We start from the raw sequence: 22,894 nt of genomic DNA, 5'->3' as shown, positions 1-22,894 counted from the left end.
TCACAAAGCAACAGTGTTCTCTTTGTTCTTCTTCTTGTGCACTCATCATATTTAATACCTGTTCTGAAATCTAATTTGGGTGAGTGGATTTGCACGGTGTGCAAACCTGTTGACATTGCTGGTGGTTTATTTGGGTACTCTCAATGGTTTAAAGGTTTTAAACATAGTCCTGTGAAGTGTGGTGCGTCATTACTTTTTTCCTTTCCCTTCCTTTCCACGCCTCATCAGGCCCTCAGATCTATAAGATTTTTATGGCACTAGTGACAATATGAGTTATTAAAGCAAAAGAACATTTAGGAAGAGTCTTGCTGTTGTCTGGGATGTGAATGTCGGAACAAAATAATACTGTCCTGATGGTGATATTAGAGGCAAAAATGCTCTCAGAATAATGTGTGTTCACTTTGAAGCTGTGAACTTCCCAGTGAACTGTATGTTGGAGTGTAGAAGATACCAACAAAATGAAATTCACAGTTAAGGGTGGACGATGTAGGAGTTGAGGGGAGGGACTCTGTAGACACTAATGATAGGGATAGAATCTATTGTGAGAGAAAGCCTGTGCCACAGCTGGGATCTCTTTGCTTTTTGGGATTTCACTTCCTGTTTTTAAAATGGTAAACTCTGTATTTTGTATTTCTTCCTTCATGACTTATAATGAAATGCAGTAAGGTTCTTATGCATTGCAAACCAAATAAACAAAGTGTCTGAACAAAATTTAGAACAACAACTGTCAGGACTCCTCACATGACTTAGTCTCAGGGTTTGTATCTGCAAGAATGCTTTGCTGATCTAGAAGGTCATTACAGAGCATTCTGACCCTACGGGCCAACACTTTTAGTCCAGTATGTGACTCAATTTTTGGTTTCTCAAGTAATGCATGGATAGGTAAGCCATGAAGGGGTGTATGTATGGTGTAATAAGTGTGTTCACACTTAATTACACTCCTTGTATAGAATACTTTGCCAGGGCATGCAAAGTATGCCTATTTTATTAAAAAAAAATCTTTTGCAGTTATCAGGGGCCCTAGCCTTTTTTTCCTGAAGATTTACTGAATTTAAATAGGTCAGTGAGTGGCAATTTAGCACTAGAATGGGCACAAAGATAGGGAAGGACTGTGTGACTGGGAGGAGTGTGAAGGGGAAGGTGGGACCACTCCTGCAACATCAAGCTGCCAGAGTAGACCTCACCATCTGCACTCCTGATAGCCGCAGCAACTGTATTGCTGTCACTCTTATTATACAGTTGCCTCTGGCTCACTGTTAAATTTTAGTTCAGGAGACAGTTCTAAGTTTCTCCACAGAACTGTGGGCTTTAAGTTCAAAAATTTTATTTATTACTATAGTTGGAAGTCTTGGGTCATGCACGATTTCAGAAGAGAATTCTACTTTATCTTCTGATAAAGGGCAAAAGGGTTTTAGGGCAGTGCCACAAAAACCAAGTTAAATGAAAGTGCTGAGAGTACTGAAATAGTGGTACAGCTCTAAGCCATCTTTCAGCTGTAGCTTCTGTTTTACTTTTCAGAGAGCCATGAACTGGAACATAGCAAGCAGCTGTGTTTTGTAGGGTTGGGATGGTTGTGTTGTCCATTCCTGGCTATGCTTTCGTGTTGCCATCTGGTCACTCGCAAAAGGTTCCTAGGTAGCAGGGGATGGACTTCTGTTGCAATTAGAAAACATGAAGATGATTCCTCTAGAACTCAAGATTTTCATTGCAGCAGTTTGCAGTTTTAAAAAAGACAGTGGCCCATAGTAGACTTTCAGATACCTCAGTGTTTACTTAAATGTCTCTTTTTTTTCTCCCCAGAAATTCTCATTTCTATTATTACTTTTTGATTTGTATGCTTATTACTTTAGTAATGCATAACTTTGGTTGGAAAGATGCAACCTTTATTTTTGGCTGACAGTGAATTTAACACACAAACGTTACTTCATTTTGTTGCAAATACTAGATTTCCAGTTCTAGTTTCTTTGATTTTGGTAATGCTTAAGAGTATTCAGAGAAGCAGCTTATTTTTTCATATGGGGCAACGTATGCATATTCATACATTGGTAACTAGTTAACTGTAAGGATTTCAGTGCATCGGCTACTGTAGTTCTTGTTCTTACAGCTCAAAGTTAATCAAGAGGAACTGTGTCTTATACCATCTGATTTGCTAAAGCAAGAACGCAATCAAGAGTTGAAATCAAGAGATTCCAAATAATCAGCAAATTTCAGATTTGTGGTTGTCACTGATAGTACAGAGTGACTCATCATTTCTTGGAGGAGCCTTGATAGGTTGAATTGCAGATCTGTGTGGTCTGTTTTGATTTGGTTTATTGCTCAGGTACCTACAGTGACAATCTGTTTAGCAAGATAATTTTTGTCAGGTGATACAATTTGCCAGTATCTTTCTACTGATGCCTCCGTGGCCATTTTTATCTGTGTTCTTGGGAACAAAGAAATGGAGGTGTATCTGGGGCTCTCTTCATTGTTATATCCCAGAGGGAGGTACCTTTGTACACGTGTGAACCTTCATCAGTGCTATTGAACGCTCCTAAACCAAGGTGCATTGTGTGCTGTACAGTTCTGTACAGAACATACATACCAGCTTTGTTATGCTTTTGAAAAGTGTATCTGCTAGATTTGAGCCTTCCAGGTAACAGTATCTGGTTTTGGTTCTGGGTTTATAGACTGCTAGTGAACAACAGCCTTTCAGAAGGCTGCTTTTAAAAGCATTCTTTAAAACAACTCTGGTAGTGGATGAAGTTGTCATTCTTACTAATGAATACAGGTAATAGTGTAATTTAATGGTCAAGCTTTCTGTTCCTTTTTACATTCCCCCCAGTGTTAGACTTTTATGTACGTTTGTTTGAACAAGGATGTGTATGAACCATTGATAATGAAATGTTGTTCTGAGAACAGAATGGGCAAATATGCTGAAGCAAGCATTGAGCTGTAAACAAGAAGAAAACCTAATGTTGGAAATCCTCTGTAGATGCTGTCCTTTGTTAATAACTGAATATATAACTGCTGCTAAAGTGACTTGTTTTAAAGCTGCGAGGTGGATGGTGAAACAGAAGGCAGTGGCCTTGTATTTTGTTTTACTGTGAGAGCTTATAATATAGAGATTGTTTCTTATTGACACTTCAAAAGTAATGCCTTTGAAATACATTTTAAAGTAGCTAAAATACAAAAACATTAGTTTTATTCTGATGCCAAATCACAAAATAACCAGTCAAATGAGTTAAAGCTTAAGTGGTTCTCCAGCATATCTACCAGTATCAGTCTTCTATCTTTCTTCCCATGGGCATCAAATTAAATTCTGGAGTTTCTGAAATTCGCTCATGAAAATTAATGATTTCCACCTTTTTAATTGGAAAATAACATAAAACTGTAATCTGAACTGTGATGTTTTGTGGGTATTTCTGTAATAATAAGGGGAGCTAAATGTATGATGCACTGGGAACTGTGAAATGAGTGAAAGTTAGTGGATATATTAAAACCATATGGCTGAAGTGGTAGAACAGCACATTGATGTGAATTTTTCAGCTTGGTATGCAGCTATATTATGCTTCTATAATCAGGTTACCTGTATGTATCATTGGGATTTTTGGCAGCATCATTTTTTGTTTGATTTTAGTATCATAAGCGAAACTCCATTGCTGTTCTTTCCCACTGATGTTTGGATTAATTTATGTAGATACCTAGCAGAAACTGCTGGAAACTGTTAGAGGATCAACATCCTTTAAGTGACACTCCAGCCCAGATTTGTCACACATGGGATATTTTTAATGTAAAATAATTAGTTTGATTGAAAGTACTATAGAGATTGGGACAGACGCTTTATAGATGTGTGGTAGAGAGATGGAGCAGCATACGGGAAACTGTCCAGATTTGCTCTGGAAAGTTAGCACTATATGAGTTAAAATGAAAGAAATTCTTAAAGGTATGAACAGTGCGATACCTGCCAAAAGCAAAGTAAAATGTCTTTTTGAATAAAAGGAGTATCAACTGTGATAGTTGTTGACTTCCCCGTCTCTGACATTATGTAAATAACAAAGGGATACCACAGGTTCCAAGGCAATGATATGTGAATGTTCACATATGAATGAGGTTTCTCTTCAGGGCAAAAGAAAACTAAAGTAGAGAAAGCCGTGTGCATGTGAAGTGTACAGTAGCATTCTTTCTGTTGGGACAGGCCTTGTTGGAACTTGGCCTTGATTTTTTTCATGTTTTTCAATTTCACGTTACCTGATTGTCATTAATTGAAGGTATATACACTTCAGTATATACAGTCTTGGACATTTTGTCGAAAATTGACTCAAGCTATATTCCTTTGTTCTTTATAATAAAGAACAGCAATAAGGTCAACAGAAGTAGTTTTTTAAAGTGAGAAAAAATAGCTATTGTACGCTTGTGCATTGAATTTTAATGTAGGACTTGGGAAAAGTTGCAAAAATTAAAGTAGATGACACTCAAGATGAAGATTACTGAAGCTGAAGAAGGTGCATGCTAGCTTGTACAGTCTGTGCCTTTCCATTCAAACTAGTAAAACTTAAGCTGTAATCAATAACTGGGCACTGAAAGGGAATCTCAGTTTGGGGAAAAAAAATATATAATCAACTTGATAGATGTCTCTTCAGAGGAGGAACCTGCTACGAGACAGGGACCTGAAGAGAACAAGCAGGAAGAACAGGACAGGTACAACAGGAATTATTGAGCTTTAGGGAAGTCGAATTCACAGAATAACTGAGGTTAGAAAGGACTTCTGGACATCATCTGGTCCAAACCCATCTGCTGAAAGCAAGGCCAGTTAGGGTGGTCAGTAGCGTGTTCTGTTGGGTTTGGAATATCTCTGAGGGTGGCAATTTGGTAAGCTTCGCCACTATTCAACCACCTCACAATAAAATAAATAAATAAATCCCCTGTTCTGAAGTGGAATTTCCTGTGTTTTAATTTGTGCCCACTGCCTATTGTCCCATCACTGAGCACTGCTGGGGAGAGTTGGCTTCATCTCTAACCCTTTATACCCCCTTCAGGTATTTATACATACTGATAAGATCCTCACGAGCATGTCGTTTCCCAGGCTTAACAATTCTAGCTCTCTCAGCCTCTCCCCATATGTCATGTTTCAATCACTTTATCATCTCTACGGCCCTTCGCTGGTGTCACTCTGGTACGTCTGTGTAACTCTTAATTTGGGGAGCCCAGAACTAGACATGCTGGCGCACCAGATGTAGTCTCACCTGTGTTGAGTAGAGGGCAAAGACACCCTTTGTCATCCTGGTAGTGATTCTTTTCCTAATGCAGCCCAGGATCTTGGCGACCTTTTTTTTCCTGCAAGGAAGCATTGCTAGTTTGTGTTCAACAGGACCAGTGTCTTCTGCAGAGTTGCATTCTGTCCAGCTGCCCCCCAGCCTTTACTGGTGCATGGGATTATTGCTGCCCAGGTGCAGAACTTCGCACTTCCCTTTGTGGAGCTTTTGTTTCATCAGCGTATTTGCTGAGAGTGATCTTGGTCCCATTGTCCAGGTCATAAATTAAGAAACTAAACGGTATTAGTCAAGTACGTACCCTGGGGTACAGCACTAACGACTGGCCTCTGACCAGAATGTGTACCGCTGATCACAACAATTTCAGCCTTTCAGTTCAGCCAGGTTTTCAGTCTACTCCCCAGCTCTCTGTCTGGCCCATACTTCATCTTGTCTGTGAGGACGTTACCAGGAGACAGTGTCAAAGATAATCCATGTCCACTGCTGTCTTCTCACCTACCAAGTCATCTTATCATAGGAAGCTGTCAGGGTGGTCAAACATGATTTCCCCTTCATAAATCCATACTGACTAATACAAATCACCTGCTTGTCCATAATATATTGGGAAATGGCTCTTAGGAGGATTTGTTCCCTGACGTTCCCTGGGTTTGAGATGAGACTGACCAACCTGTAGTTTTTGGATCATCCTTCTTGCTCTTTTGAAGAAAGGAGTGACATTTGCTTTTTTCGGCACCTGGGAATGTGGAGTCTGGGCTGGGCTCCAGTGCTGGATCTTCTTTAGTGCTTAGAATGAATGGGAAAAGAAACGTCAGTTTTTCACGATGTCTGTAGGTGCTTAATACTACTTGAAATTTTTTCTCCTTGTAAAAAGAAACATATTTACACAGATAGCGGTATTCAGTTACTGGTCTTCCTTCCACGTGAAACAAGTAGTTCTGTGGTCTAGCTCATTGCTTAGGCCTCAGAGAAACACAATCTGTCACCCTGTTTGAAGGCACATTTGAAGACAGCATTAATCGTTCAAGTTAAATAGATGCATGCTTTAAATGCAGTCTTAATCTATTTGACTAAAAAGATTCATATTATTTACTTAATTTTAACTGCTGTGGTCATGTCTTTCCAGTATTTTTGCAGAAACAATTTTCTAGCCTTGATTTTGTACAGAAGAAGGGGAAAAAAGCAGACCTATCCCAGTGATGGAGAGTGGGAAACTTTGGGGTTTCCTTTTTGTATTTTTATAAAGGAAGATGTTCTGTGAATCTCCTCTGAAACTGTCAAAACAGAGTGAAAGGTAGAAGTCTGAAACAAAGTGATAAGCATACTTATGCATGAAAATATCTAGAGCCACATTCAAAGAATTAAAGAGAACAGAAATAATACAAAAGAATGAGGTTGAGTCAGTGGATGTAACGTAGCCCTGTAGAGGTTTTCTGTATGTCCAGAATGCATACCAGAGAGGAATAGGTAAAGGGGAAACAGGGAATACAGAATATAGAGCTGTTCCAAAATAAAACTCTGGAAATGTATATGATGTTGGTATTGTGTCTACAGACCTGTCTTACTTCCTAGCTCCGCTCTGTCACATTGCACTGCTTGCTGATGTGGACCTAGTACAGCAAATCAGATTAAGCAAGGTACAGTGAGAGTTCAAAAACTGCCATGGCTGGAAAAAGGCTGCTGACATTCTAAAAGAAGCCATAACAAAAGAGAGACAGGTCGACTACTTTATTTCTGAAAGGTGTGTGCAAGGAGTTTTTAGAAAGATTAGAGTACAGGAGGTGAAAAATGGGTTTATCACAAAACAGGAATCTGTTTTGGCAAGTATTTCCCTCATTGAAGTTTAGAAGCTGTAAGAGAACGCAATAAGCTAATGCAAACTGAAAGAGAACAGACCTGGTTTTAAATACAACTTTTAGAAAAGAATAATTTTAATTTTCCTTGAATGTGTACAATATGAACAAGTATAGAAAAGGAAGAAGCACTAGAAGTCTTCAAGAAGAAAAAAGAAACCAGAAAGAAATCTAGACTGAAAGAAAGGGAAGCATTTATCTGGATTTTTATTGAGAAAAGGTACAGAGAAGCACACATCCTAAGGTGTTAAAGGAATAGCTATTACATTCACTAAACCCAGAATTATTTTTGGAAAACAGTGAAATGGAGAATGTTTCAGAAAGAGTTAACTTAGCTCTTCTCAGTCTTTCAACTGAGAGCCATATGAAATGAATATACAAACATACACTGGAAAATTATTACGCTTCTAAGACTTAAATTATGTAACAAAAGAAATCTTGTAGTATAAAATGTCCTTTCCAGCCTAAATTATTGTGTGGTTCTATTAAAAAAAAAAAAATTGGGAGGAAATTAGGAAATAATTCATAGAAGTGTTCTCATTTTAAGATACCCTTGTTTCCTCAAATGCTCTTTCAGTAACACATTTTAGTTATTTTCAGTGATTTTTAGGTAATTTTTTTTAAATACACAGCATAGGGGAGAACAAAAATATACATAGGAAGGTTCTGAGAGGTAAGGTACAAATGCTGCTTGACACTTGTTTGCACTATGTTCAGAAACATCTGAGAGTAAACCAAGCAAACTTTTCTCATCCTGTGTGAAATTTTTCACCAGGCTTTGAAATCACTAACTGTTCTGGCTATTTTGTCTCCCTGTCCTTAATTTTCTAGGCACTTCATAACAGATGAATTTTTGGTTTTTTATAGTGTATTTTTTATCTTTAAAGTTTTGTTCATATGTTTAATGTGAAATAACTTTTAATCCTTGAATATATATTTTTTAAAAATACGGAAATGTTAATTGGTATTTTTGCTGAGTACTTCTACTAACTTTTTGCGTTTCAGGGTAACGTAAAACTGCAAAAAGATGAGTACAAGGGAGGCGATTTGAATTCTCTCATGCAAGAAATCGTCAGTTAATATATTAGAAGTAAGAATGTACAATTTTGACTTAATAGTTTTGCTCTGGGTGATCACATTAAGATTATTTCATTGCCCTAATTAAACTTAATTGAATAGCATGAATAAGTAGCTTATGGCTTGTGGATTTGTGTGACCATCTTCTCACTACTGTGTCACATAGCTAAAGCAGTGATAAGTGGAGGCCTCCAGATAAATTCTTTCCTTCCGCTTCTCATAGCAACAGGCAGGAAGAGACTTTGGGTAAAGTTCTTCAGAAGTTTTTTTTTTCATGCTTTCATGGTAACACCAACATCAATATTTGACTGAGATGCTCAAGACACGGATTTTTGCTTTGTAGGAACCTCTTGTCCTCAGACCCAGCTGAAGTGCAAATGTAGCCATAGGACTAAATGAGGTATTATAGGGCAGACAACAAAAAATATTGCTGCTTTTGGTAACTGTGTTTTGTAACTATCTTGGACTTCTCTTCAATGCTTCTTTGTGCTCAAAGTTGTCCTTTGTGATAAAATTTCAGTAGTGTTGAAAAATATAATCTCCAAATTACAAGACAAATGCATGTGTTTCTAAGGTTAGGGTACAGTCTTACTTAGGTAAACCATAGCCAAGGCTGCATGCTGTAGAATATTGTGTTTATGAAACAGCTGCAATTCAGAGAAAGCCCTAATGCTTTTGGGTACTTGATCAGCTTGCTGTTAGTGCTCAGTTTAACAGTGACTGCTTGTGGCTACCTGGCCACACTGTCTGCTTTTCCCTTGAGAAAATTCTCATCCAAGGTTACATCTGGAAAATGTTGTTTATACTTTCTAGGTGCTTTCTTTTTAGAAAGCTGGAAGTTTAACAGTGTTGTTTATTAAAAGTGAAATATCAAAATTCTTTTTGCCTGTTAGGGCTCTGTCAATACATGTCTATTGGTTACACTGCTTCAGTCTTTGTAACAGTCTTTCCTTCCTGTCTGAGGAAGGATGTCCCTGAAGTTACAGCACAAATTACTTTTTTTTTAACATGGATTTCCACAAAGCTCCATGTAGAATATGGTTTACAGTGCAAGGAGGTGGAAGAATTAAGAGGGAAGGCTGTAATTAATTTCTACAAGACGTGAGAGTTCTAATTGCTAGAACTTGATGCCTTTTTGTAAGAGATCAATAATAAGTCTAACAATCCTAATAACAATAATTGTGTAATGTCAGAGGAACTTTGGTATTTGGAAGTGCTAAAAGGATATTTCCCTATGAAAGAAAAATATTGCTCATTCTGAGAAGTTGATTTACTGTGTAGTCAACCACCCCCAGTTCTGGAACCTCTTCAGGGCAGCAACTCTCTGATCATAATACTGTCAGCTGGTAGGTTTCAGATCATGAGTTTAATTTGTATGTTGGAAGCTGAACTTCCTTTAAACCATCTTAAAAGAAATGTGATGTAACTGAAATGTGGTGGTCACAGTAGAGCAGTGTGGTGGGTTAACTGTGGCTGGCTGCCAGATGCCTACCAAGCCCTGCTCTCACTCTCCCTTCTCAGCAGGATGGGGGAGAAAAAATAAGATTGAAGAAGCTCATTAGTTGAGATAAGGATGTGGAGATCACTCATCAGTTACCATCACATGCAAAACAGACTTGACTTGGGGAAGACTGATTTATTGCCAATTAGAAATAGAGTGGGATACTAAGAAATAAAAACAAAACTAAAAACACCTTCCCCCCAAATCCCCCCTTTTTTTCTGAGCTCAGCTTTACTCTACCATTCCCAGCTCTACCTCTTCCCTGCCCCGAGTGGCACAGGGAAATAGGGAATGGAGATCGTGGTCAGTTCATAACACTTGGTATTTGCCAATCCTTTGTCCTCACACTTTTTCCTGTGCTCCAGCATGGGGTACCTCCCATGGGATACAGCCCTTCTCAAACTTCTCCAACGTGGGCCCTTGCCATGGACTGCAGTTCTTCAACAATTGCTCCATCGTGGGTCTCTTTCCATGGGGTGCAGTCCTTCAGGAACAAGCTGCTCCAGCGTGGGTCCTCCTTGGGCCACAGGTTCTGCCAAGAAAACGTGCTCCCACACGGGCTCCTCTCCACCGACTGCAGCCCCTGCCAGGAGCCTGCTCCAGCGTGGGCTCTCCATGGGCTGCAGCTCTGTTCAGGGCACATCCGTCTGCTGTGGTGTGGGGTCCTCCTGGGCTGCAGGTGGATATCTGCTCTAGCATGGTCCTCCATGGGCTGCAGGGGGACAGCCTGCCTCACTATGGTCTTCTCCAGGGGCAGCAGGGAAATCTCTGCTCTGGTGCCTGGAGCACCTCCCTCTCGTTCTATGCTGTCCTTTGTGTTTGCATAGTTGCTTCACATTTTCTCACCCCTTTCTCACACAGCTGCTGTGCAGTGTTTTTTACCTTTCCTTAAATATGTTACCACAGAGAGGCTACTGGCATCACTGATGGTCTCAGCTTTGGCCAGTGGCAGGTCTGTGTTGGAGCTGGTTCTGTCCAACACGGGTACAGCCCCTGGTCTCTTCTCACAGTGGCCACACCTGCAGCCCCCCACTACCAAAACCTTGCTACATAAATCCCATACAACCACCTACTACAGAGACAAGTTTGGGGCTAAATTTGATTAGTTGTCTTTAACAAGTTAAGTAAAAACATTCTGTGCTCATACCCTTAGGGATTTGTTACTCCGTCAAGAAAAAGAAACCAATAGTGGTTTAAAAATCGTGACCTATAGGGTAAGCTTCCAAAAGGAGGGGGCCTAGGAAAATAGTTTTGCCCATAGTGTAATGGATAAAAGACCACAAACCCTTATAAACAAACTTCTGCTTTGCCAATATATTGTCAGCCTGTGATAATACCTGGGTACTTTCAGCCCTAAAAGCAATAGGCTGGAATATCTGGTTTCTTGAATGAAAAGCAATTTGTCTCGCTTTGCAAGTAGCAAGGTAACTGCTTACCTTCCAGTCCACGGATTGTAGCATTGTTCTGGTTGTGTACTACCACTGAAAAATTTTCCTGAAGCGTCATCACAGAATTAAGATGAAACATAGTCCTGAGTCAATGCAGTATTGTGTTGAAACTATTATTACAAAAGATTTTTTAAAAAATAGTTTAAAAGGCCAAAATTAATTTCTGAAAGCAGTGGTTTCTGAAATGCAGGAGTTAATCCAGTTAATGTCCAGCAGTTTAAAAATCTGTTTAAGATTCTGGTAGTTATGATGATGCCAGTTTCACTGTCTTCTCTGTCTTCCTAATACGAGTTTAATTCTCCCTGCTGTGGGTTAACATGCATGTGAGGTTTAATATATCTTGTTTTCCAATGGTGGTATTTAAGAACCAGCCATTTTAAGTATTGCTCAATTTCTACGATTACAGCATTGAAACAGTTTTAGCTTAGTGGTTTGCATATATGGATTGTTGTCCTCTTTGACATGGATTGTACCATGAGAAGGAAATGGCTGAAATAAAAATAGACTATCTTTTTGTTTTCACAAATGGTTATAATTATCTTGTGCAGCTCTCTGCAGTGCTTTTTCTTGCCAGGCTTTTTGGAATCAAGCAAAAGGCATATGATGTTCATGTACACTTTTGTCTTCCCTCCCCCCAGCATTTCTTAAAAGTTAGCAAAAGCTAACATCCTTCTAGTTAGGAAGGAAGTTCATTGGCAAGTTATCTGAGTTGGTGGCAAAGCCTGTTTTGTCCCTTTTGTCCTGCCTGCCAGTTTTAGTCTAAGAACAGTCTATGGTTGGGGAGTTACTGATGTGCTACTGAGAGGGGAAAAACTGTCAGATTTTTTTTTCTCTGAATTTTGTACTTTGCAGTACTGTTTGTTTACATGTCTCTTTTTGTCAGTTCTTTTATTCAGTTTCAAGTACTACATGTTTGTAGAAAAATGTCATATGAAATATTTCTACTGAGGTGCAGGTTATACGAGCAGGCTTCTTGGTGCATAGAAATGCTAATGAATTAATTCTCTAATTTTGATGTAAGTCTTTGGTTTTGGGGGCCTGAAGACATAGTTTAATTTGGATTGAAAGCAGTGTTGTCGGAAGCATTTTTCTCTGCAGGTTGAAGTTGATGGACCAGTTTTCCTGATCTGCGCAGTTACCGTAAGGAACACTGGTAATCACTGGTACTGAGGTAAAAGCTACAGGGTGAATATAATATCACTGTGTGTCTGGCCACAATGTTTTCAGGGTTATTCTGTCTTTCCTTGGGCAATCCCTTTGTTCTCATAGTCAAGCTAAATGTTTTTCAGCTTTTCTGATGTAGAAACTTTGGATTCGGAAGAGCTTCCCACGTTCAGTTCTCTTCTGAAGTGGTAGGTATTTGGGGAAAACAAGGAATCGGCGCTGTTGATTAGTGTTGCAAAAGTAATTGAGTGTTTTTAGGAAAGGTGTTTAAGGGTTAGTCTGTAGTTCCTTAGTCTTTGATCCTGTAATTCTAAATCTGTTCATGACACAGAATACAGCCATCTTTTGATCCTATTGTAGGATATCAGTATGGTGTCAGACTGATTATCATTCATGGTCTGTATGAGGTCACAGGAAATTAGTACAACAAAACTGTGTGTAACTTTATAGGAAGGGAATGTAGTATTTATTTTTAAAGTCTCAAATTAAGTTTACCCACTCACACTCATTCTCTCATACATTTCATTTACTCTTTCTCTCACACTTGTGTACTGAGAAGCAGCAGGACATTTTTACATGTTGAGGTGGTATAGCCAGGTCTCTTATGTGCATCATAGAGTATCTGACAGCTGCTTATCATGCTTTGGGTTCCTTTTGGTGACAACAAACTGCTTTATAGACGGATATTTTATATCCTTTGGCAGTCAGGAGTTGTTTTACGCTAGTCCTTTGCTTTAGAATCCGGCTTACTTCAGCCTCCATAAATCTTTAGTGAAGGCTAATGCTAGCTGTTTTTTCCTGTATTGGAATATCCATATCTCTATAGCTACAATATGTTTTCCTGTTGGGCTAACAGGAAAAGGAATGACGTATGTGATGTGCCGTAGTGCTGTCGGCACTCTCCTCTCTTAAACCACATGCTGGCCAGTCATCTGTGCTGCAGTCGTATCACAGTGAAGGCACCCTGGTCTTGACACACTCTTCCGTTTTATTGCTGCAAGAAGTGTCCTTTGTTATCAATAAAAGCCATTCATTCAACTTTCATTTTCCTGTTTGTTCTGATTTACGCATGCATGTTTCCATTCCGTCTTTGTTCATACCAATCTTAACATCTCCATTACAATTCTGTGTAAGGTAGGTTTACTTGCAGCACAAAAACATCCAATAGAAAGATTCTGGATGGTAGTTATCTAGAATAGATTCAGATACACTCACTCATAAAATATAATTAGACCTGTTGATTTAGAGGAGATACGACTTCTGGCTCTGATATGCTCCTGTACCACTGATAGTTTGTAAGCATATATAATGAGAAAGTGGTTCCTGTGTTGAGCCAAAAGTACAATGGATTGTATACATTGTGTATGTGAATTAGGGGAAAATGTAAACCACACATTTTTAAGACAGCTTAATGGATGAAGATTCTACTTCAGTGTCAAGGATTTCTCATTAGGAATTCCATAGTAGGGAAAGGACAGAAGTCGGGCAGCTCTTCTGTGTTTTGTGTATCTTGCTTTTCCCTCATTGCAGCCTCTGAAGGTCATGTCACTTGGGTTGCTTCCTAAACTGATTTAATTGTATTTCCCACAAATATATTTTTAGCTAGTACATTGAATTGGCTCAAGTGTTTTCTCAGAGCCTGCATCTCGCTCATTCTTATCAGAACAGCTGCCTGTTATGTTAGCTTTGTAAATAGTTAGACTGAGAGTGTACACAGCAGCAGGGAGGTGTGCCTATAGCGCTAACTGCGATATGGGTGCTGGCTCTAATCTAGTGAGTACAATTATTGACAGCAGTGGAGATATGACAGCAGCTAAGTAATTCAACCTAGAGTCTGGTTTTGGACCCGGTATGCACTGTATTTCACATTTGTTCAAAAAACAGTTCAGGCATCTAGATTTTAAATTTCAATAGATGTATTATGGCAGGGACTATTCTGATTTTACTGCATTTTCACTAAACAGATGTGCTGCTCACATGCAGTAATGGCCAAGGGAGCTAAGCTGCATTCTGCTGTTAAAACCCTCTTTGTTTCCATTCCTTATATAAATATCCCTTGATGCAAACCTCATAATTGCTTCCCTTTTCAACGTGTATTCAATGCTCTTACTATTTGTGTCTATTCTCTTCTTCCTGGCTGATTACTCAGCAGTTTCTTTCTGTATGTCATCTTACTTGTTTGGGCAAAAGTGACTGTGTCCTTAAAACTTACTTTAGGGGAAAAAAAAAAAGATAAAAATCTAAAACAAAAACAGCTTTTCAAACCACTTTTTACTGTAAAGATGAAACTTGAACAGCTAAAGTAACTGCAAATTTGCTAAACAAGTAAGTTGCCAAACTGTCTCTGCCTAGACTGACTGGGTAATTATATTGAACATTGAGGAGAGCTTTTCCACAATATGCATGCCTTCAATTAAAAAGAGGATTCAGTGTTTTGGGGGAAGGAGAGGAAGCATTTGTATTTAATTTCTTGCATACAAAAAAGAGCTGTATTAATGTAAACAAGTGACTTTGAACTTTCTCTGAAATATTTAGTATAATCTCTTCTTATCTGTAACTCACCTGTTGATAAAAAAGCCCTAACTGTTGTAAAGGGGACATGTTATATTTTACATGCAATTTTTTAAACAAAACTTTGTATATTTTACACTTTTCCAAATGTCTGTAATCCTGTGTTACACAGGTTTTCAAAACCATTTTCAAAATTACTAGGTACGTTAAATAAATGTTTTCATTATGTGGTTTTTTTTTACTGGATTATTGAAACAGCAACTACACTTTAAACTGGTACACCTGTAAAGAGCAGTTTAGCCTGTTCTTAAAATGAATTAATAAACATAAGGCTTACAGCAACCAACAATGTGCAATTATTTCAGTATTTTTTAAACTATGAGAGCATGTGCCAACATATTTTCAAAGCTATGCATGTGTAATATACAGCCACGGGATTTCATTCTGACCTAGTTATTTTCTATTCTTTCAAAGAAATATGAAACAAAATTACCTTCTTTGATAAGTCAGTTCTTTAACAGATTAATCCCATTGCTGAATAAAGTCACCATAAATTAAATTGGTGTGACACTAAAGATCTCTCAAGCCTTTGATAGTATTTTTCTTCTATTTATATGCCTTGCTTTTGCAGGGTAAGAAGCTCCTTCCTGCCTCTACCCTCACTTTGCTTTAACCAGGAAGCACTCAAAGCTGCCTTTCTCCCCACTCCTTCTCATGATTTGTTAAAAGAAAAATAAGTGAGGATCCTCCCTTTCTGTCTTCCTTTTTCTGAAAGTGTTTCCTCTAGAATTTCTTATTTCTTCCACACCACTCCCACAAAAAAACTGGTGATGAAGTTTGTTGTCTTGGGTTAAAATGCTACTGAAGATGATGCAGTTTGGCCTAACAGCATCAGGTCATGCCACAGGGGAGGCTTCTGAGAAAGCGCTGTAGTTAGAGGTGGAATTCAAAGAACTGAAACCCAACAGGATGCGTGGACCGAGTTTCCTACTGTGAGGCGGATTTATTTTGAGCAGTGTTTGCTCAGACCTGCCTGAGTACAAGCAATGGCATATACAATTATGAAGCTGAGCATAATTTATCTAATAATCTACACATTATGGTAGCATGTTATAAAAACAAACCGACCTACCCAGGAGTAGGTATGCAGCCACCGGAGAAATTCAGGCAAGCAATTGAACGGTTTATTTTTATGATAACAAGATATTAATTCTGTATTATTCTGTATTATATTTTTTTGTGGGCCAAGTAATTTGTCTTGTTCATTTCTAAGAAAATTATACTTACGTGATCATGCTCTGAGCATCTCTTATGCTGCCCCGCTGTCTCTGTCACAGCTTTCAAACCTTTCATCTAATGTTCCTAAACTTCAAAATCTGGCAGGTTTCTTTCAAGTGGGTAGCAGATTCTGAGGGGAAAAATGGCAGTATGAGCTTACTATAATTTAAAACAGAACAAAACCAGACCACAAAAAAACGCCACCCCAAAAAAAAACCCAAAACAAAAAACCAACTAAACAAAAAACACCCACCAAATACCTGAATATTTATGAAGATGTGGGTAATTTTCTACTGCAGAAAAAAACCTTTGTATGCATTCTCGGTCATTTGGAATGGGAGTTTCAGCTTGTGGAAGTACATGTTGCATTACAATGAATTTATACAGCGACATATCTAGTTTATAATGATTTCTCAAATTATATTTTTGTTAAAATGCTTATTTATAACACAGTCTGAAAGCAATCATTACACTTCTTTCCACTGGCAGGGGGTTCAGAGGTCTAGTACAGTTAAAATGCTTGTTGCTGTTCACACATGATGGCTTGTTCATGTCCAGTTGCTGACAGAACTGCTTGTCTTAGACATTTGCTTGTTGCAGAATCCTAAATATTGTTTTATTGTAATATAACTAAATAGAAATATTTTAATAATGATCAAAGAGTGTATGTTGTCTTACTTTGTGATTAAGTTTACAGGTAGCCCTAGGCTGTTTTTGAGTTGAAATAATCTGCAGTGTTAGCATTAAAAATAGCTGTTAATATGTTAGTTTTTTACCAAACAGATTTAATTTGTGTGTGTATTTGTTATATAAACAAAGAGGAGTTAAATGCTAAAAATTAAGTTTAGATGTAGAAATCAGCTGGATGTATGTGACTTGTGGGGTTAGTGTGTTTTGCAGTCTCCAAAGTGTCATTCATTAATCATCATGGATTCTGATTTGACTAATTTGTGTATTTTAGCCTTGTTTCTTAGGAAAATGAGGTGTATACCATTCCACCTGCCAGTCCTGTTCTTCTCTCTTCTTCTTTTCCTGTGTGTTGCACTACAAACTTTAATTTCTGATCCATTCTAGCTAAAAACTGATGGAGGTGGAGGTAACCAAGTTGGTTAAATTTCTGAGTTATGAAAAATCTGGATAGGGAAGAGACTTAAATTAGTGCCCAGCTGAGAGAAAAGCTGCAGTGTGAGTTCAGTCATTATTCCTCACTGGATGTCTGGCTGGGAATCAGCTCTTCTGCTTGCTGAGTCTTTTTCAGCTGGCAGTTAAGGGGAGCAGAAGAGGCTCTGGGGTTAAGGTATTTGAAAACATGAAAAGAGAAGTAGGGCTACGGAAGTGCAGGGCCCAGGTGAATCGCTGCTTGCTGCTTCTTCCTCTGAACTCTCCTTTTTCCTGGTTAACTAATGGAGCTTGATTTAAGTGAAGAGCCTCTCTATTTTAGCAAGTGTGCAATAAAATAAGATTCTTCAGTTTTATTGTTCAAAAATAATTAGGAACTTTATGGCAGCTCAAAGAACTAAATGTGTAGCGTAGGTTCTTTTATTAGAAGTGTTGGGAGGCCATAGATTCTTGAAATTTTACTTAAGTGTTAGTGAAAACTATGTCTTGCTATGTACACACTTGCACAGATACATGTGCTAACTCAAATGTTTGTAAGACAGTCATTTTGGATGTGATTAAACTGCTAGAATCTTTTCTGCATATACTCAATGAAAAATAATAAAATATTAAAATAGTTTTAATGAGTGTATTTTGCAGGCTTAGAAATTAAAGTTAGCTTTAACCTGTGCTTCTGAATGAATGATGCTTATTGTATGACTTCAGTTGAAAATTATCACCTTCAGTAACTGCGTTTGTATTATGTGCAGTGTTATTTCTCCAGGAGGAAAATAGCAGCTCTTCTGTAAATGTAAACTCCTTCAGGCTATCCAGTATGTCTGCATTGGTCTAGATGCTATTCACCTGCTTCCTTAAAGCTTAAAGGATACCTAGTGAGTTTGGTAGAACTAATCACAGGATCAGAATTAGAAACTGTCCTCTAAATCTTTTAAATTTAGATTACTTTTGAAATACTTATTCAAAGCTTTTTTCACTCTAGCAAATTTGGATTTGTGTGATTCACATCTGGACTCTAGTAATTAATAGTACTGAACTCCACTAATAACAATATATACTATTTAAGCAAGACAGTACTTTTTTTTGGTGGTGTCATGTTCTCTGGTAGTTAGCACTAGCATCAACAAGCTGTAGAAGGCAATAACTTCCTATTTTACCACTTTGAAAATACCTGTGGAATTACAAATTTCACAGTAATGGTCACAGAATACAAACCTTTTGCTTCAGATTGCAGCCTCTGAAAAGAAAGTTCTGACGTTCAGATTGGTCTCCTTTTACAAATTCTGTTTTGCATGCATGCAGAGGATAAGACATGCTCTTGTTTAGACTGCTTGTGCTGTTATCAGTTGGTAAGTTCATACATGCAGCCTTTTGTACTCAAACTACCGATAGCAGCAGCTTAAGCTAACATGTTACTTTCCTTGTTAGAAATCATGTTGTGTGCAGAAAATGACCTGAGAGCTGGCACGTGATACTTGATCTGCTTTGGGATTCAGATTCTGTGTCTGACCAGAGATGCACAGCAGTGAGCTGGGAGATTTGCGTGTGCTTATTAGCTGACCCCTTGGCCAGAGTAGCTGAGCCTCATGACAGATGGGAGCCCAAAGAGAGCTGGGTCAGGTATATAGGTGGATGAATGGTTTTGCAGTAGGTTATGACCACAGAAGACAGTGAGGAAATGGCACAAAGGAGGGGACACGGCATGAGAGGGATGCAGTAAGTAGTCTGGAAGTTATATCCAGCAGGTAATTTGGAGTCTTCAATAACCCATTCATTTTCCAGTGGGTAATCTGCTGCAGAGGACTTACTGACATATTTCTAATTAGTTGGTAAGGGATGTTGTGCTGAATATGTGTTTTAAAAATGAATAGGAGGCAAGGATATCTGGATATTTCCAAAGCGATGTCTGTTTTTAATGTAATAGCACACTATTTCATTTCTGTCTGTTAATAGCAAAACTATATGATATATCTTGTCCACTTGCTCCCCTGTCCCCCCAAACCAAATACTGAATTGAATCAAGCTGAAAGAATAGTAGGAATACCTGCTTGCTTTGGTGCTGGGAGGGTCAGACTAGTACAGGTGTAAGGGTTGGGATGTGGAGGAGGGAGGGTTGGGCTGTGAAGGTTGTCTTAACCTCTTCAGAAGCGATGTATTTCCTCTTCTAGTGAAATGCTTTGTACAATTACAACCCCATCTGTAGACTTGATCTGACTGAGTGAAAACAAAAGACATACAGAAGCAAGTTTCTCTAAATTTGAAATCCACTTTTCATTTAATAATTCATTTTCAGACTTTTTCCTATGCTTATGGATTGTGGTTTTCTTTTTTTTTTTAAAAAACAACCAAAAACCAAAACACGTAATACGTGACATGGAAGATAAACTTCTTAGCCAGGACTTGCGACATCAAAGTAGGCAGATATTTTCAGACGTAAGAGGTACAGCAAACTTTGTGATTAGAACATCACACTCTCAGTTAGTTGGCAAATGGAAGGGACAAAATCAAAAGACCTCTTTTGCCTAGGACATGAATATTTACAGATCATGCAATAGTAGAGACTAAGCCCTTTGTAAACCCTTTTCCATACTTCGGGGAAATGGATAGGAAATAGAAAGAGAACAAGTGTTGTTGTTTTGTTTGCAGTATAATGTATCTACATGTCAAAAACCAGATGATTTAATTTTTGAGTTTCTAAGGATTCAAATGTTTACATTGTCTCTTCATCCAGATCCAAGATCCAGCCCATATTATGGCTGGCAGTGGGTCCAGATCAGGACCATCCAGTGGGTTTTCCATGAAATCACAGCTTCAAATCACTGGTAAGCCTTTTGAAAGGTTATATCTTTTCTGGTTAGAAATGTAAAACTGTTTTTCCCACAATTAAATGGAAGTTATTAGTATGTTGCATTTCAGGAAGTTTTGAGTTGTACAAAGCCCGAGAGACGCTGCACAATAAAATTGGTGGTGTTATGCCGTCATTACTTGGCAGAAATGTAGATATTTTAGTAAGGATTTTATTGGAAATGCATTTTGAAATTATACTTTTTTGTGTAGAAAAAAAAGAGGAATAATTCTTTTTGAATGCTGTTAAGTGTATTGTACAGAACAGCCCTCTTTGAAATGTAATAATGTAATATGAAACTGCTCTTGGTTACTAACACTTTCTCCTAACAATCTTTTTACATCTCAAGTGAAGTGAATCTGAACTGCTGTTCATTAAATTTGACTTATTGCTTCTCCCTTGTACACGTTTTTATGGCCGCTATTGTAAAGGAGCTTTAATAAAAGTGTTGGTGAGAATATTACTGTAATTGAGCACCTGTAGATTGCATAGGAATGGATTTGTATGACCTCCTTTGCTTTTTGTAGTGCCCCACCAACAGAGCAGGTGCTGAAATTTAATTACCAAGTTTTCCTCACTTTTGCTCTCTGACAAATTTTACTGAAGCGTAAAAGTTGAAGCCTGGGAATGGGAGATCTGTGGATATATGCAGGTCTGTGTTTAGAAGCATCAAGGGTCAATTTTGCACTTTGAGTACAGGTATATGCAGAATTTTCACAAAGCTGATATTGTGGGGGTGCAAAGAATTGTCAAAAAATAAATGGGAAAGCTTTAGAGTAGAAAGGAGGTTGGAACGGAATAGGTTACGCTGACGCTAGCTGTCACACTGAAATCACAAGCTTGTTTTTTCTCAGTAGGTCATGACACTTTAAGAGAAATCTTGTCCCTGCAGGTTGATATTGGAGAGAAAAGCTGAAGAGGTTTGGAAGGAGATATATCCTCCACATAGCTGTGACGAGCAGAGCTAAGGACTGAAGTGGTGCTTGCTGCCTAAGGCTTGTTCAGTTAAAGGCCTGTGACTCACATAAAGAAAGTGAAGTTGAAAAAACATCTCAGTGTTTAGAATTGAGGCTGTTAAGATGTTTGAATGGTTCTTCATTTCTGTAGTTCAGCCACAGTCTGTGAGCAAACTAGTTCCTGTGCAAGCAGGCGTTACCTTTTTGTAGACATTTCTGTAAACAGCACCTCCCACCTGCCTCACCTCCCTGTTCGGCTGTCTTCATTACTTTAAAATGAACTTTCCAGTTGTCTGGGTAAGAACCTTGGAAGTGGGTACAAGACCACTGATTTGTGCTGTGTCAAAGTAGGTTTTGATGCCTTTGAAATAGCTGGTGATGTTGAGGCATGAGATGCTGTAGTATAGAAGTACTGGAGACATAAGGGGAAGGGGAGCTATTTCTGAAAATTAATGTTAGCTAGTTGAAGTTATTTTCTGTAAGGTGCCTGTAATATATAAAGAGTTTCCCTTGGGAGCAGTTTATACTAAGCTACTTCTCTAAATCTCTAAAGAAGCATAGACTATAAAGGGAATCTAGGTAGATTAGCCATATGGACTTGAATTAGTCATTTTTTAAGGATGTAGTGCAGCTGAGGTGGGAGACCAAGTTGTTAGAACAGAGTGGAGTTCACTGGCCAATTGGAAGTAATAATATCTTTGTCTTGAGTATTGTTTTGTGAGTTTAGTGTTGCCAAGGCATCCAAGAACACTCCTAATCGAAGAGTCAAATGTCAGGGGTAGACTCGTGCACGCACATGCTTCTTTGGCTAAATGGAGGCAACATAGCCACAGATTGAAGAGACAGGAGCATTGCAGTCAATGATACTGAATGTTTAACAACAACAACAAAAAGAAACCCAGGACAAACAAAACCCCCCCAAACCAAACACCAAAAAAACCCCCAAAACAACCCCAAACCCAACCAACCAGAAAACCAAAATGCCCCTCTCCTCCCACCCGCACCTGCCAAATTAAAGCTCTACAGCTGCAAATCCTGTCCAGGTTTTGTTGTTTCTAGAGCAATAGGTAGTTACTGCAACTCAGAATTTGCCCTTAGGTAGCTTTTCTGTATGTTTGCTTTGATACAGAAAACTTGACGCAAAGTTCTTTTTTTAATGATGTTCTTTCCACCAGAGGTGGTGGCAGCTTTCCCTGATGCCTTAATGAGAGGGACAATATTTTGAGCTTTTTAACAAGCAAGTGTAATAAACTCCACGAATTCTCTTGGCTGGTGATAGACAGGAGGAGGTTGTAGAGGATATTTTCTGCTTTCAACACCTAAGTGCTTTTGTGGATCCTATACTGATTATTATGAATTATAACTTCTGCTGTTATAGAAGTACTCTTGCACATTTTGGGAATTTGTGTGAGCTGTAGCATTGCATAAAATATTCTGGAATGCAAGAGCATTTGTCCATCTAATCCTTTTTTTTCTCTTAAGCATTATTGTCAGGCATCAGTGACCTGAATCTTGATACTGAAGTACACAACTGAAAAATATTACTTGCAGTTGAAATCTGAGTAAATTTTTTTCCCTCTCTTTTTAAACAGTTATTTCAGCAAAACTAAAAGAAAAAAATAAATGGTTTGGACCTAGCCCCTATGTGGAAGTCTCAGTAGATGGGCAGTCAAAGAAGACAGAAAAATGCAACAATACAAATAGTCCGAAGTGGAAACAGCATCTTACAGTGTAGGTTTGATGGTTTTGTTTCCCAATTTATTTAAGCTAAATTAATGCAATTGACAGTGGACTTAAGGGTTGCATTTTTATTTTAAGCAAGGCATTCAGTGTTACATGATATGAAGATTATTTGTGTCATTTTTGGAGGAAATATACTATGGTCTGGAACGTATATTG

The 22,894-nt window shown here is 38.3% G+C and overlaps 1 protein-coding gene across 1 annotated transcript in view; it reads left to right on the top strand.

The window, feature by feature from the left end:
* ITCH (itchy E3 ubiquitin protein ligase) overlaps positions 1-22,894 on the top strand; it is a 62,124-nt gene that overhangs the window by 5,521 nt on the left and 33,709 nt on the right. Inside the window, exons 2-3 of the mRNA XM_075108925.1 lie at positions 19,926-20,016; positions 22,588-22,726. Coding sequence (XP_074965026.1) covers positions 19,947-20,016; positions 22,588-22,726 — 209 coding nt within the window. The 5' untranslated portion in view covers positions 19,926-19,946. The remainder of the gene's footprint in view (positions 1-19,925; positions 20,017-22,587; positions 22,727-22,894) is intronic.

Source organism: Phalacrocorax aristotelis, chromosome 13 (assembly GCF_949628215.1).
Source record: "Phalacrocorax aristotelis chromosome 13, bGulAri2.1, whole genome shotgun sequence".
In the NCBI taxonomy this organism is placed as follows: domain Eukaryota; kingdom Metazoa; phylum Chordata; class Aves; order Suliformes; family Phalacrocoracidae; genus Phalacrocorax; species Phalacrocorax aristotelis.
This window is presented reverse-complemented; position numbering and strand designations above follow the sequence as displayed.